Source organism: Diabrotica undecimpunctata, chromosome 3 (genome assembly GCF_040954645.1).
Source record: "Diabrotica undecimpunctata isolate CICGRU chromosome 3, icDiaUnde3, whole genome shotgun sequence".
Taxonomy (NCBI): domain Eukaryota; kingdom Metazoa; phylum Arthropoda; class Insecta; order Coleoptera; family Chrysomelidae; genus Diabrotica; species Diabrotica undecimpunctata.
Window position 1 is genome coordinate 104,152,619 of NC_092805.1, and position 16,713 is coordinate 104,169,331.

General features: G+C 33.8%; 1 protein-coding gene and 1 long non-coding RNA gene across 2 annotated transcripts in view; one reads left to right on the plus strand and one right to left on the minus strand.

The window, feature by feature from the left end:
• The window catches only part of LOC140437134 (lipid scramblase CLPTM1L), a 25,810-nt gene extending 13,560 nt beyond the window's left edge, over positions 1 to 12,250 (plus strand). Inside the window, exons 6-7 of the mRNA XM_072526469.1 lie at positions 9,919 to 10,170; positions 12,102 to 12,250. Coding sequence (XP_072382570.1) covers positions 9,919 to 10,170; positions 12,102 to 12,195 — 346 coding nt within the window. The 3' untranslated portion in view covers positions 12,196 to 12,250. The remainder of the gene's footprint in view (positions 1 to 9,918; positions 10,171 to 12,101) is intronic.
• Positions 10,443 to 16,264, minus strand: LOC140437135 (uncharacterized). Its single transcript, XR_011950351.1, has 3 exons — positions 16,184 to 16,264; positions 15,937 to 16,041; positions 10,443 to 11,703 (listed from the first exon to the last, which is right to left on the minus strand). It is a non-coding gene; the product is annotated as an uncharacterized lncRNA (long non-coding RNA).
• Positions 16,265 to 16,713: the final 449 nt, after the last annotated feature.

Here is a 16,713-nt window from a genome sequence, read left to right on the forward strand (position 1 = left end):
TTCTTTTTAAGCTGGCACCTCTTGGTTTACATAAAATGTTGTTAAATCGTTTTGTTCCATTTTGCATCGCTAAAGCATAAGCACATTTCTTACGGACTGTTAGTGTTGCCAAACTCGTGTCTTTTTGAAGTAAAGTCGACAGGAAATTCCTTCATAACTAAATGATATTTTTATCAGTAATGTTTTCAATAATAGAATATGGGACCGGAACTCATTCATTTTATTCCATTATTCGACGGTTGAAAAATTCAAAATAGTGAAAAGAGCGCTTTCATAAAAAAACGCGGTTCAGGTATGACTTGATTGTACATAAATATTTAAAATATCAATTTTTTTTTTCGATTTATTAAAATCATTTCATAATGGCAAACCTGATAAACCCAATTTAGATGGTAATTTTTACAGACCCAGCAATATATTGCCTAATATCAATTCTTTGAGATATTCTTCTTATGCATTATCCTTCAATAGAGTTTGATTTTAGGGTTTATTACGCTTTATTATGAGTCCTAAACAAGTCTCAAATTGCCTTCATCGTAACTTAAATTATGAATTTTCTCAGAGAAAAGGCCACAAAAGATTCTTATACAATGCTTTATGTTCTGGCAAATATTAAAACTTTCAAGAGAGTTTACTTTTTCTTCTTTTCCCAATACCGCTACAACCTAAATTGAACCTCGCCCTCCTTCAAATTCTGATGTTTATTAAGTTTTCCTGATCCTCTGCCACTTCACTCTTCTATTTTTTCTGTGATCTCCCTGACCTTTTAGTCTTCTACATTCATCCTAACTACATGATCCATGACATAAAAGGTTCTGAAGCTTGGCAAGTTCTAAGATTTTTTTTTAACAATTGGTAAAATTCATGTTTAGATCTGGATCTCCATATCCCATTTTCGTTGATTAGTCAAAAAGTCTTTTATATTTCCTTAATATTTCCTTCATTATTATTTTTTGAAATTTCGCTTTTTGTATGATTCCGTGCTGTTTCCGATGTACATTCGACTTCTACATATATGTCAAGCTTTTTATCGCTTCAACATCGTCATCTAATTTATTTTGGTTCCGGAGTCCCCTTGTTCTTGTATGTGTTAGAGTTCTTTTGAGTGAATAATTTTCGTCGCAACCTCATCGACATTTATTCCGACATTCACCTGTCTTATGACCGATTCAAGAGGTAGATTAAACAATGTTGGGACTAGCCTATCGCCTTTATCCTTGAATATTTGAAAACTCTCAGTTAGTTTTTTCTAGAGTACGTTAAGTTTTGGATTAAATATTGCACACTACATACAGCGCTAAAATCGGCAACATTACCTCTCCGATCTACTTAATTGTAATTCTCCGATCCCGTCCGACTTCTAGACAGAAAATGAGAAAACCATTTAATAACACATAACAATGCATCGGATATGCACCTCCCTCCGTCGATCTTTGTTTTCATTGCGTATGATCGGTTTATTCCTTAAAACATAAACTCGATAAAAATACACTGACCTTTATAAGGTGGTGCATTTATATCGGTTTTTAATAATGTGAACAATTTTTTGTGGTTGAATTAAAAATAAAAGCGCATTTCTTTAAAAAGATAAAACAAAAAGTATACTCTTATTGAAAATAAAAAATAATTCATAATAAAATAAGAAATAATTATTTATGCCCTACAGAAATGATTTAAATATTTTACCTTCTACGACTGAACAGTATCCCAATCTGTGATAAAAACTTCTGCGGACAGATGAACGAGTTTATGATGTAACAGAATTGGAGACTTTTAAATGTCCCCAAAAAAAGAAGTCCATGGGTGTAAAATCTGGAGATCGCGCAGGCCACTTAATATCGCCTGTTCCACTGATAACTAGATTCGGGAAAGTATTGTTTAAGTACTCCCTAATTGTTCGAACGTTGTGAAATGAACAGTCGTCTTGATGAAACCAAACATTCTGCAGATTTACATCAGGAAGATTGAGAATAGCGGGAAGAACATAATTTTGTAACAGATCAAGGTATACTCTACTATTCAAGTTGCCCTCAATAAAAAATGGACCTATTATGTGGTCTCCTAAAATGCCAATTCAGACGTTAACTTTTTAAGGACGTTGAGTTCGGTAAACAACACTTCTGTGTTGGTTTTCTTGCGCCCAATACCTCGTAATGGAAGGACTGTGTTTCCCTACTAACGAAACAGAAGATTCATTAGTGAATAAAATGTTTTTAATAAAATTTGGTTCATCATTAGCCTTCGTTATTAGAGTTTCACAAAACTCCATCTTCGGAAGTAGTCGTCTGGATAAAGCTGCTGCGTTTTCGAATATTCTTGTAACTGTGCTTTTTCGAATAAAATTCTTGTAACTGTGCTTTTTCCATACTTTCCTTACAGTAACATTGTTAACATCTAACTCTCTAGCAACACTTCTACTTGAACGAGTTAAATCTACCTCGATTGTTGCACAAATTTGTGTATCTCGGTATTCTCTTTCCTCAAATTTTTCTGGTGACACTTCTTGAGCTTGAAATTTTCTGCAATTTTCGAGGCAATAACAACTCTCAAAATTTTTAACAATATTACGAATTGACCGTGCCCAAGGAATTGATCTCCCTTCAAAAAACACAGAAAATAAAGCTACACACTGTCCAAAATTACCACCATAAAACCATTTTATTACTTGAACCTTTTCTGCGTGCGTTTAAACGGACATGCTGTTTACAAAAATAAATTAAAAAGTCTACGCTGTTATTGCTTTAAACAACCACGGTATAATGACAAATTATTGGCAACGGGTCAACGGAGGTTCGTGGAAAGTCGACGGTTAAACTTTACGTACTGTATATGTGCTGGTGAGTCGATCGTTGCCTTTTGTAGTTGGATATATTTCGAAGGATGTTGAACATTAGACAAACGTTGAACAAATAGTTTTGCGGAGCACAAGAGAATTGTGCCCCAATAATTTTTGTATTTCAGCTCGTTCTTTTTTTTGTAGGTAGAATGTGCAAATGATTTTTTTGACGTTTTTCAATAATTAGAAATTTTCTCTTCATTCCATCAATAGTCTCATCATCAACAACGTAATCTATTTTATTTAAATCCGAAAAATTTCACTGAGTACATAATCACAAAAATTAAAAATAAACTAATACGCCCGATAAACAATAAAATGTGTAAAAAGGAGATAACATTTAAATTAAAATTTTATGCTGCTAATTTAAGATTTAGAAGTTTGAGAGTATCTAGAGTAGAGGGAATGGTTTGGATGCAGTAGTGCAGAACTATTTAGAGCGGCAGTCAACAGGATTCGCATAGCCCTGATAATTTCCAACCTTCGACAGCAGATGGAATTTGAAGAAGAAGACTTTTTAAACGACTTAAAGCCGTACGCATAGAATTGGCACATGAACGTAAGCTATGGTGCCCTTCACAGTGTCACAATATGATTTTCTCAGATGACACAACATTTGTTACAAAATAGTCATAGTCGGTGTCACGAGGGAGAGGACAAGAACGCTTGGCTTTCTCCAGATAAGTCGTCACTTAACTGGGCGTGGGGAAGTATAAGCGACAAATAGTGACAGGTAATATATACGGCAAAAATAATATCCAATCATTTATTTATCTGTTACGAAATCAAATTTGAGAAAATTTATTTTTAGGCTCCAGTTCATAAAAAGTGTAGAAACGTTCTCTAATAAGCAGCAACCATACTGCCCAACACATTCAATCAATTTAATTCCATAGAGCATTTGCAGGAAAATTCTTTTAGGAGTGTGAAGTTTTTAGTAGGTAGTGTAAGGAAAAAATCAAACAAGATAACAAGGTAGAAGCTAACAAAGTGGACATCCCCAGAGAACCCTTCCAATGTACGCAGAATATCTGATGGACCATCTTCAAAACCTAGAGAGCATAGAGCTGGAGGGAATAAATAACCAAATAGCAGGTGTTCTGAAACACGCTGTAGACAGATATTGTAGTAAACAAAATAAAAAATCTGATACAATAGATCAACGCACAAAGATAAATTGAAAAGAAGGTCACATCAAAATATAGAAGAGTAAGCGAAGAAGTATCAAAAGAAATTAGGAAAGAAGTAGTAGAACGACATAAAAGCTTAAAACGATCGAGAAGAAGCTTGCAGACAAAGGAATAAAACATATTCATAAGCACCGTGAAGGTACAGGTACAGAAGGTCAGATAAAGAAAAAATAATAAAAATAGTGGAAGATTTCTATTGCGTATAGTACAAAAAACATGCCACCACTAACAGTGACGTAACAAATATTCCAACAGTTCATAATCAGGGCTTAGAAGATATACCGGAAATTACATTATTAGAAAGTGAAATGGCATTAAGGTTGATCTGCACCCCCCAAAAGACAAACCCCAAATTCAAAAAATTTGAAAAAATTTGAGAAGGTATATGTGATGTCTAGAAGTATTTTGACAACTTTTAAACAAACTTCATGTTTTCGTTTTTGAAAAAACTCAAAAAAACTACTTTTTTCCAAGTATAAAGCGGGAAAACCAAACATAGGATTTTGTTTATTTTGTTTACAGCATCAAGATATGCTTATAAGAAATACTTATGAATTTTTTGAAAATTTTTGAATTTACAGTTTTGTTCCAATAGGAAAAAATAATATGTTTCGGCTTATAATAAAGTTACCGGTAAGAAACCGAAAATTTTTTTAATAACAACATATTTAAAACTGTAAAAGTGGAAAATATTTGCAACAAAAAGTTAAATATTTTTTCCTAAACATATGAAAAATCTCGTTAAACAAGAATTATGTCTTGAACTGCCGCCTTCAAATCGTAATGTAGGGAGATGGCTCCATCTGAAGCAATGGTAGTATTTATCATCGATAGATAGCATTACGTTCGGCTTCGAAACGCTTCAAGCAAAACGTCACACTAACAGGGTTGCCATATCAATTACTTTGTACAACACTTTGGCAGATAACAACAAAATTTAATAGGAATGTTATCGGTTTGAACTTTGAACCGGTCATGCTGAAACTTACAGAGTTACAGAATAGTAGATACTGCAACTTTTATTTTGAAAGTAGGATATCATAAAATTTACACTCTATAAGTAATATATCTATAAAAAACCTATTTAGTTTTAAAAACCTATTTAGGCGTTTATGGTTAATTATTTTAGTATTTATAAAAATAGTGTTTCTTGCATAACCAGTATCGTACACAGAATTTGTCTGAGGGGGGGGGGTTTGAAATTTTTTTATGCTACCTCCATTTTGAGTCCATAAAATTTGGGTTTTAGTTTAATTTAAAGTACTAAAGATAGCAGTGCCAAAGATTCAGGTATCTATTATCCTGCCTACCAACTAAAACCACCCTCTCTTACTTGTGTGCATTTGACTGTCGCACGTACTGTACTCCGAAAGTGGGGTGAAGACATTTTTGGAACACTCACTTCTCTTATCTAAATCTTATCTATTGTTCTGAAACTATTTTCTTGTGGCTTTTAAAGTAATTACTATTTTAATGGGAATAAGCCAACTTGTAAATACAATTTATTTTGGAGACGGCTATCGCCGTATTCCCGTTCTTCTCCGCCAATTCTGCCGGTTTAAGGCATGCTCCTCCTCCAAACCTTTCGATTCCATCGCTCTTCTAATTCCTTCATTCCATGAGCGTCAAGTTCTACCTCTTTTTCTTCTTCCGGGGGGCATCCATTTGTGAAGTTTTTGGGGCCAACGTTCGTCAGGCATTCTCAATAGGTGTCCAAACCATTTTGAACCTCTTTTTTTCTATTCTGTCAATGACCGTTTCTGTAGCGTTGGTCTTCCTTTCCTGGCTTGATGTTCTAGCACTTCTTCTCAAATAATCCATTTCAACTGCTAACAATCTTCTCTTCAGGTCTGCATTGACAATTGTTTATACTTCAGAGCCATAACAAAGAACTGATTCGACCATGGTTTGCCCTATTCTTTTTTTGTTCCTTTTGGAAATGTTGCGATCCCACCATAAGGAGTTCAGATATCCTACAATTTTACGTCTCTGAGTAATTCGGTGTTTAATTTTGGTTTGTCCCAAGCCGTTCTTAGTAATGAGTGCACTTAAATATTTAAATTTTTCCACTTGTTTGATTTCCACGTCCTCGTCGATCAACACTTCAAACCTTGCATCTGAATTGATAACTAAATATTCTGTTTTCTTCATGCTGACTTGTAACCCACATTTTACATATTCTCTGTATAGACGCTAAAATCTTGAGCTAGGACGACTTGGTCATCCGCAAAGTTCAGGAAGAACAGTACGTCATTTCTTATGGGGATTCCCATTCCCAGGCAGTGGTTTTTCCAATTATGGAGGGCTGCCTCAATATATAAATTAAACAGTGAGTGTGACATTATGCACCCTTGTTTTAGTCCTTTAGTTACTTTTATTGGCTCTGATAGTCTATTTCCGATTTTTAGGTAAGTAGTGTTCTCCCTGTATACTTCTGTAATTATTCCTAAAAGGTATGAACTAATGTCGAGTTGTTGCCACAATTTAAGTCTTGGAACTGTATAATACGCCTTTTCTAGGTCGATGAAGGCTAGATGTACTTTGGTACCAACTACTATTCTTTTTTCTATTAATTGTTGGAGTATAAACAAGTTATTAGTGCAAGATCAAAGATCAAAGATTCAAACGTCAATAAACTTATTTTAACCTTCAATTGTGGCTTATTTCCATTAAAATAGTAATTAGATCTTATCTCTGTCGTTGGCTCGGTTGGTGTTTCTCTTCTTCTTCTTTCTTTTTAATGACTGCTCGGATGTAATTGTGAACACTATTCCATTCCTCCGTACTTCCTCCAGTCATCTTCACGATCATCTCTCTTACAGTCACAGGGTTCATACCTATTTCTTTCTCTGTTTGATGAGTGAACCTCTGCATGGGCGACATCCCAATGAGGTCAGTCAAGACCATGTCGACAATATAGCGTCGAACTATTGGCTGACGTCAGGAAAGATGTTCCCTGAAACAGAAGATTCACTACTAGACATTCAGGATCAGGTTATACAAACCAAAAATTACCTGAAATATATCGTCAAAGACCCTCAGGTCCAGAATGACAAATGCCGATATGGATGTTAAGCTCAGGAAACCATCAAACATCTTACCGGGGCTGTCAGGCATTTGCTGCAACTGAATATAAGGAACGGCACGACTCAGTAAGAAAGATCATTCATCAAGAGATAGCTATCAAACTCGGACTTCTTCAAACAAACCATCTTCCATATTATCAATACGTTCCTGAGAGTATACTTGACAATGACAACTACAAGCTATCCTGGGACCGCACTGTGCTCACAGAACAAACAGTGGCACATAATAGACCAGATCTCATACTAGTTATTAAACTAAAGAGACAAATAACATTAATTGATGTGGCGATACCCAACAACCATAATCTTCGTGTTAAACAGAACGAAAAAATCGCCACGTACAGGGATCTGGAAATTCAAATACGAAGACAGTGGAGAATGGAAAGTACCCAGACAATACCTATTATTCTCTCTACTACTGGAGTAATTCCAAAGAAACTCCTAGAAAACATAAAAAAGCTAGGTCTGAATGAACATCTCTACAAGACTATGCAGAAAGCTGTAGTACCCTCAACGTCCAGATGTGTACGAAAATTTTTGGGAGATACTCCAACATATCAAGCCACCTAGGGCTCGGTAACACGGAAAGAGTCCCACCAGAGCTCAATCCTTTTGATACCGTAGGTATCTGGGATGAGTCAATTTTCCCCTTAGATGGAGTGTGAGCCGTATGACTAAATCTGGGATACTAATACTCAAAAGCAAACTTAATTTCAAGCACATAGTAAAAGCAATAAACACATACTCAATACCACTTTTCACATACTCATTTGGCTTTATAAAATGGTCGAATACGGAAACTGAAGAACTAATTAGACCAAATAGAACCGTGATAACTAAATAGGCATCAACTACCCCAAATCGTACATCCAACGCATGACAGTACCACGCACACAAGGTGAGAGAAGAATATCGTGTTTTGGAAATATCATTCACTACTTAAAGATAAAAAACAGCAAAAAACAAACACAAAAATATATAGAGCAGCAATTAGACCAGTGATAGCATACGTAGCGAGAGTAATATGTCGTACGAAAATAGATATAAAGAAAATAAAAATATAAATAAAAAGTAAAATATAAAGAAAAAGTAAGAATTATTAAAAGCAAAATGATAAGAATAAACAGCCCAATAAAGCCCGAACAAGGAGAATATAGAAGACTAATAAAGCATGAAATAAGAAATAGAAATATAACCGAAGGGGAAGACATAGTAAAATTTATTAATCCACACAGACTGAGATGGTTTGGACACATACAAAGAAGAGAAAAAGACGCACTAATAAGGAAGATAACAAACCTGAAACCAGTAATAAACAGACCAAAAGAAAGACATGTTCGCATGTTTTAAATAACATTTTTGACGATTGACCATTTTTCATATAAATCCCACTAAAATATTAAATAATACCAGATAATTTAATTTTTAACTATTCTATCAACAAAAATCTAATATATGATTGCATGTATAAATTTAGTGGTAATACGATATTCACAGATAGCGCCGCTAAGTACCTCTTTGTCGATAAAAATGTTTACATAATAAATATGTGTCATTTTTCAATGTTATGGTGTGGATTATGTTCTTGCAAATGCGTAACTTTAATACATTCCGATTGACACAGCGGAGCAGTAAAATATTATACATAAAGATGTTGTTAAAGATATCTTTGCTTATTTGGTCTACTAGGTATTTGATAAAATTATTGTCTGCACAACTTGGCACCTCAGCCAATGGATATAATTATAGAAAACTGTAATTTATATTAGGGTTTGAAAATATTACAGAGTCGTCATGTAGAAATCTACGATTAAGTTAAAAAAATTACCACAGTAGTATGCCGCAGTAGAGCCATCTCTAGGATCAGAAACAAATTAATCGAGGGTGAAGATCAACCTTAAGAGAGATGAAAAATATCAGAGCCATATATGTAGGTGGCATTGTGATTGAAAGTATTAAGGAAGGAGGAGAAAAATTAATTTACGCTCTGAAAGACATACTTGATGCTTAGAAACTAGAAGAATCCCAATGTCATGGAGCAGTTCCATCATAATAATCATGCATAAGAAAGGCGACCTCACAGATCGTAAGAGTTAAGAGCTAGTAGTGACCTCTATAACGGTTGTAATTAAGAATCTTAACTATAAGTTCTACCCTTTTAATTTTTGAGAACTTTTAAGTTTTTTTTAAATAATAGGAAGGGGGAAGAATTACGCGATGTGTATATTAACGTTAAAAACATTGTATGTGATTATAATATATAGCTAACTGTACTACACTATTATTGTTAAAATCTTTTCAAATATATTATATTTCTAAATGCAGTAAATAAACTACATTATATTAAAAGGCAGTTAAAAAAGACAGTTAAGATTTGATTTCACGTATAATGCCTCTGCTTATTCGCTTATAGGTATTTCGTCCTATCAGGACTTATCTGAGCAACTCTGCAGAAGCCCTGAACGCGAAAACAAATCTTTTCCATCAAGAAGGAATAATAATAAAAAGTAGAAATACGAAGATTTCTTAATTGTCGAAACCAAAATTCAGATTTTTGCTTAAATCTATGCCTTTTACAAGATAAAACAGACGATAAATGGACCGACATGGAGAATCTAAAATTGCATTTCTGCTTCTAAGTCCTGCGATGACGAAATACATATAAGTGAATGAGCAGAGGCACCATTCATGAAATTAAATCTTAACTGTATTTCTTTATGCTACCCATTTACCCACTGCTTCTGTATATAATTATTGTTTTTAAACACAAAATAAATTACGAGTACATGCTTTGTTTATTTTTTAGTTGGTATTCGTGGACAATAAATAGCCTAGTGAACGGAGTTTACGCATTTGGTTTTATATTCATGCTGCCCCAACTGTTCATCAACTATCGCCTCAAGTCTGTAGCAGCCCTGCCTTGGAGGGCTTTCACCTATAGAGCATTTAACACTTTTATAGACGATATCTTCGCCTTTATCATTACCATGCCTATTGCACACAGGGTAGCTTGTTTCAGAGACGATGTTGTCTTTTTGATTTATTTATACCAAAGATGGTAAGTAGTGTTTATACGATAGTTAAATATATACTCATTGGACAAAAATTTTATATAATTTGTTTTGTGACAATATCTTAAAAATAATTACGAAAAAATGAATGTAACCTCAGTATTTACATTCAATTTCAAATTGCTTTATGGTCAGTCAGAATATGAATATAGAGCCAAACACCATAACTCATGACAATATTTAATAAATACATTATTTGCAATTCTGAGATGATTTAATACGTCAATATTAGGTATCTACGATACGTCAATATTAGGTATCTACGATTCCGCTGGAAACTATTTTGTCAAATTTGAATATTATGTTTATATGGGATTGAACCACAATTGATTCTAATTAAAATCACAATTTTAACTATATAAAGTTTGACGTTTCGATTTCCTCTTCGGAAATCGTTCTCGAAATAGTTTATTTTTAAGAATTCTTGGAAATATAATGGTATGACCAACGGGTTGTAGATAGGTTATGTCTTTCAAAATTGACATACTTTGCCTTGATCTTGTAGACAACAGCATGATTATAGTTGAAGAAAACAGACATGAAAAAGAGAACAGTCAAAGAAGCAGCTTTTATGCTACTTAATGAAGAAAAATGTGTAGCAAACCCACCAGCAGAAAGTAGCAGGCTGGTTGTCAATACTAAATAAGAAGTCAACAACAGGAACATACCACCAATAGCGGAGTAATAGGAAGCGGAGACATCGCCTACACCTCACACAATACTTATGCAACACACAATACACAATCATATAATTCATGTTACACAACCTACGTTGCACAACCACTACGATACTCACTGCAGAACACAAAAAATACGCAAAATAGTCAGAATTTGATGAGGGTAACAGTCTGAGGGTAAAAACATCACCCCTAAAAGTTTTACTTTACTTACAAGTAATATAAAATTTTAAATATAAATATTATATAAATTTCTATGACGAAAAATATTTGCTGATCTCAAAAACTATGTGTTTATCTTTAAACATATTTTTCTAAATTAAATAATTTTTAATTTACTGTGCAAATATATTCATATTAAAATTGAAGTTTCTCAGAAACTACTAAAGGTATAAAAAAATTGTTTGTACAAATTTTAAAGATAAAGTCATGCCGATAATAGTTTTCTAAAAAATTTTTTTTTTTTCATTATTTTACGAAATACATACAAATATGAAGTCGATCCTTTTTGAAAAATTTCTGAAAAACGGAGGTACCTTAGGAATGTAAACTTTTTTTTATTTAATAATAGACACTTTCATCTACCTAGTCCCAAATTTTCATCCTTGATGTATTTTTTTGGGGTTCTTTGATTCAGTTCTTGAACCAGATTATATTATTCTACTAAAATTTACAAATGGAATGCTACAGAGATTTTGAAAACATGGTTCAAGGAAGACGAGGTCACTTGCCATACCTGTGGCTCGTCAATTGCTGCGGCAGCAAATATTTCCCAAACAAAGTGATTGCTTGTAAAGGCGCCATTGGTATAGGGGTCCTCTTGACCTTTTCTATAGAGAATATCTGAAAAAGTACAATACTGATTAAAAATGAGGGCAATCTCGCGAGAAATGTTCTAACGTGTTGTTACCAATTCACTATTTGTAAATAAAATATTTACAAATAATTTTATTATTTGATTTAGTTTAATTACCAAACCATCGACACCTTTTTTGGACAGACACTCTTTTGGATATCCAGTATTACTAAATAGTTATCAATAAGTCATTTTTTAACACAACTCTTTTACATCTGATTGTCACTTTAGATTTTAAACCGTAGATAATTTTGTAAAAAAAATTGTTGAACGTTAAATAAAACGTTTTCATTAGATCACATATTTGAAAATATTTTATTTTCATAGTTTTTGATAAATATTTCAAATCCTGTATTGATTAAAATTCCATTTACATTCTTTTTAGGTTATATCCAGTGGATAAAAGCAGAACTGACGATATGTCGCATGTTGTTGGCGAGCAGAAAAAAGATAATAAAAAAGAAAAGAAAGAGAATTAATATGTTGTTATTGTTTCAATTATGTTTTATTTTGATAATAAAATTGTTTCAATTATCTTTATTTTTTATTGCATTTTAAATATTACACACAGTAATAATAATTAGCTAAACTATATAACCAGTGGAAGAAGTTTGCTACTTGTGGTCTCTGGTGCAAAAATACCGCATCCCAAGAAATAAGAAAACGAATATGCGTGGCTAATTGCTGTGATTTTAGCCCTCAACTAAGAACGAGAATTATGTCGAGAGCAACAAAGTGCAAACTTTGTAAAACAATAATACGCTCAGTACTCATTTGCAGATCGGAAATATGGGCAATGACCACGCGCAATGAATAGTTACTACGAATATTTGAAAGAAAAGTATCGAGGACCACATATGGCGGAGATATATCGTGAAAACTATCAAAAGAAACCGTTTAAGATGGGTAAGCCACGATATGCCGATGAAAGTGATCCTGCTAAAATCCATACAAATAAGCTACTCGGAATAAGAAGAAGGACGACCTAAACTCACGATATCTGGACGATGTGCAGGGAGATTGGAGTGAGGGGATTTAGAAGACAGTCACTAGATAGGGAAGGATGAAGATGTTTTCAGGTAGGCCAAGGTACACGAAGGCTGTACGCCTAAATGCAAAACCCGACAAGTCACATGTTTTACGATTTTGAGATTTATACGTCATTCTACCCGTAATATAAAGGGCTACCAGTTGCTGTATAGTCTTAATATAAAAGTCGACATCTTACATAAAATATTCTGGATGAAAAACAAGCTGTAGATGCAAAACCCGACATATCTACAGCCGACTTCAGTGCAAACACCGACATGTCCACGTCAACCAATAAGAATGGAGTTGGATGCACCACGTGCCTAAGGCGCATGTCGGACTAAAAGAAGGGATGGTTTAATAGTTGTGTGGATGTTTAATGTGTGTAGACAAGCTTTTGTGGAAATTTTATTAGCGAAAAAAGACAGAATTTTAAATATTGCCAAGAGGTTCAAAAAGAGCATGTAATAACATGCTCAAATAACGTCGTAGAGGAGACAGAGAGGAAAAAATGATAAGAAACTAGTCTCTAAAGTTCTGTGAGTCTCATTACTGTCGTTCCAAAACGTTCCACAGATTTTATTTACGAACAGAGCTAACCTTTACGATTTTGAGATTTATACGTCATTCTACCCGTAATATAAAGGGTTACCAGTTGCTGTATAGTCTTAATTTAAAAGTCGACATCTTACATAAATTATTCTGGATAAAAAACAAGCTGTAGATGCAAAACCCGACATATCTACAGCCGACTTCGGTGCAAACACCGACATGTCCACGTCAACCAATAAGAATGGAGTTGGATGTACCACGTGCCTAAGGCGCATGTCAGACTAAAAGAAGTGATGATTTAATAGTTGTGTGGATGTTTAATGTGTGTAGACAAGCTTTTGTGGAAATTTTATTAGTGAAAAAAGACAGAATTTTAAATATTGCCAAGAGGTTTAAAAAGAGCATGTAATAACATGCTCAAATAACGTGGTGGAGGAGACAGAGAGGAAAAAATGATAAGAAACTAGTCTCTAAAGTTCTGTGAGTCTCATTACTGTCGTTCCAAAACGTTCCACAGATTTTATTTACGAACAGAGCTAACCATACGAAAGCTCTGGAAAATGTTTAATTACACTGTAAGAAACCTGAAGGTTAGGGAATCGTTTTTCGAATATTTTTACGCGATAATATAATGTTTTTGGTATCCCAAAAACTGACTTATGTTCCACGTGTCTGACATTCAGCTTTGATTGCCAAAAAAACTTAGTACTCCTAAAAATGGCAGACCAACTTTCCAAGGTGAAAGTTCCAAGTGAATATTGAATCCATCTACAGTTATATCGTATATATGGGCAGAACTGGGTCATAATAGAAGTTAGCGCCAGCACTATACCATACCCTTACAACATTTAAATTTAGTAACAATGCAAAAACCGTTCACCTCTCCTGTGATGGCTATGGCGCTGAAAATAAAAACTTTACAGTCATAGAAAATTACTGAAGTTACGTGTCCTGACCAATATATTAAAATGTCGAGGGGTCAATACCTCAGTTCTTGACAAAAAGATGAAAAATTATCTTGTTTCAAGAAAGCCTTTAACAAAAATCCTACAGTATTTACGTCAAAATTAGCTAGTTGCCTTAAATCGCAAGATGCTTTGAGGGAGTAGGAAGCAGACGAAATCAAAACTGAAAAATTTTGTTTGGAAGAACCATAACCACACATTTTTGTTTAATAAAAAATATCAAAAATATTAAGTTTTTCAGATTTCTGCTATTTTAAGCAAAACCCGACATGTCAAAATTTAAATTTCATTAAAAAAATATTTATGGACACAATTTATTTAGGTGTAGAAATAGCCAAACAAAAATAATATACTTTGATTCAGGTTATTTCAAACAGAAATAAAGTTTTTTCGGGTTTACTTAAAATTCTTTTTAATGGACATATCGGATTTGAATTTAGACGACTGATAAGTCAAAGTCTGTTACATTATATCTCCGACTATGCCATTAGATTACCGTTGGCTAAGATGACTAGGTCATCCGCATAGCACAAGCCATGATGCCTGTCGTTCCAGATTCCACAAGATAGAAGATAATACTCCCCTCCTGCGAACAGTCAGTAGCTACTTCTGCTGACACTCTATCCCCCAGTAACGTTGCGTATATCACACGGTTCCTTAGTAAGCAGTCTATTCATCTGCAGCTTATTTCGACTATTTCTTTCAGGCGAATCGTACTTGTGATTGCTTCGTAGGAGTGGTTATCGAATGCTTCGTCTCTGTCGAAGAAATGTACTTAACATCACCTCTTGGTTTTCTAGAACGTACACCCGGAGATGGTGCCGTTTCAGTAAAAAGGCCTGCTCGATACGTCCCTGATGTATAGAACTTTTAACCAAATGCCATCTCTAATTTCCCTATCGAGCATTTTTTTCTTTCTGGTTTGCCAGGTTTGGAACTTAAATCTACTCTTATCAGCCTCCATGCTTTTGGTATGTAGTCCAGTCCTAAGCTAGCTTGCAGTATCATACATAATTTTCTATACAGAAGGCCGTTTTTCTTCAGTAGAAGTATTGTATATAACCCGTCCGGACACGGTGATTTATATTACTTAAATGAGTTTATTGTCCATTTGATTTTATGCAGGTTTACCATTTTTTTTGCCACACGCCAGTTTTACCGAGAACCTTAAATTATGGTTCAGTCCAGTCTGCTACCATGTGTCTAGAGGTATCAGTTTTGTTTTAGACTCAGGAAAGTTTACCCTAAAAAGTTCTTTCTTCTTTCATCATTGTCAGTGTATTCACCTGACTCTTTTTGGAGTGAGGGAATAGTTATCTGAGGGGAATACTTATTTAAGTAAACTTTATGGAGCCTTGACACATCTGCAGTCTGTTCCTTATTATATTTAGTCGGAGCTTTGCGATAATCGCCCCACTTACTTGTTTTTTTTTTCGAAATTAAATTTTCCTTTTATTTTCAAGGTTGTTATTCTACCAAGGTACTTTCCTGTTGGAAATCCTCGCTATCTATGAACAATTGTCTTCGAACGCAGATATGACAACCTCTTAAAATTGCTCGGCGGCCATGTTTACTACTCGTGATTTGGTTGGAGAGCTAGGTCGTGGATAAGGGTTTCTTTATTTGGGGACTGGGAGAAACCAACTACGAAAAATAAATCAAAAAAATACTTACAGAGATGTCCTGGGCAACACTACACAAGAAGATTCCTAAACTATTTAAAATAGGACGCCGTTGAAAACAATCCTCTTGCAGCTTGGAAAGACTTGTTTTTCTCTCCTAAAAAATTTCGAGGATGAAAATGTGTTTAAAAGAAATAATTTTAAACTCCTGATTTAAAGAGAAACATTACATATTTATTTTTATTTCACATAAACAGTTATTACAAATAAAAATATACAAATTTATCTACAAAACTTACATTGAGTTTAACCTTCTAATAAAACAGAATTTAAGCTAAGTTTATCAACAATTGTTATATTGAACCTTCTAACAAAACCATCGAGTTAGAATCTACAGACTTTAAAATTTTGGTAATGTACTAAATGACAGAAAAAGATATCACTGATTGTCATATGTCAAATATCAAACTTTTCTAAATTATTAATTAATTATGAAGGTTAACTTTATTTAAAAAAAACTAAAATATGACAATTAGCTGATCCATAAAACTTGTATTTATTTATAAACTTATTAATTTGTCATGAAAGCAAATCTTAGTATATTAACGAAAAATGTTTATTTAGAAAAATTTAACAAAACTATCTTCTTCACTGGCTAATTATTTCCTTTTAAATTATTAAAAAAGTTTGTTATCTTGGAATTGGATACAAAAAAAAACACTGTCCCACACAAACTTCAAACGATCTGGATTCTACCCATGGGAGACACAAAACGGAAGCTGGACAAAACTTGGGGAGGTCAAACATCGAACTGGACTTCAGGTTATTC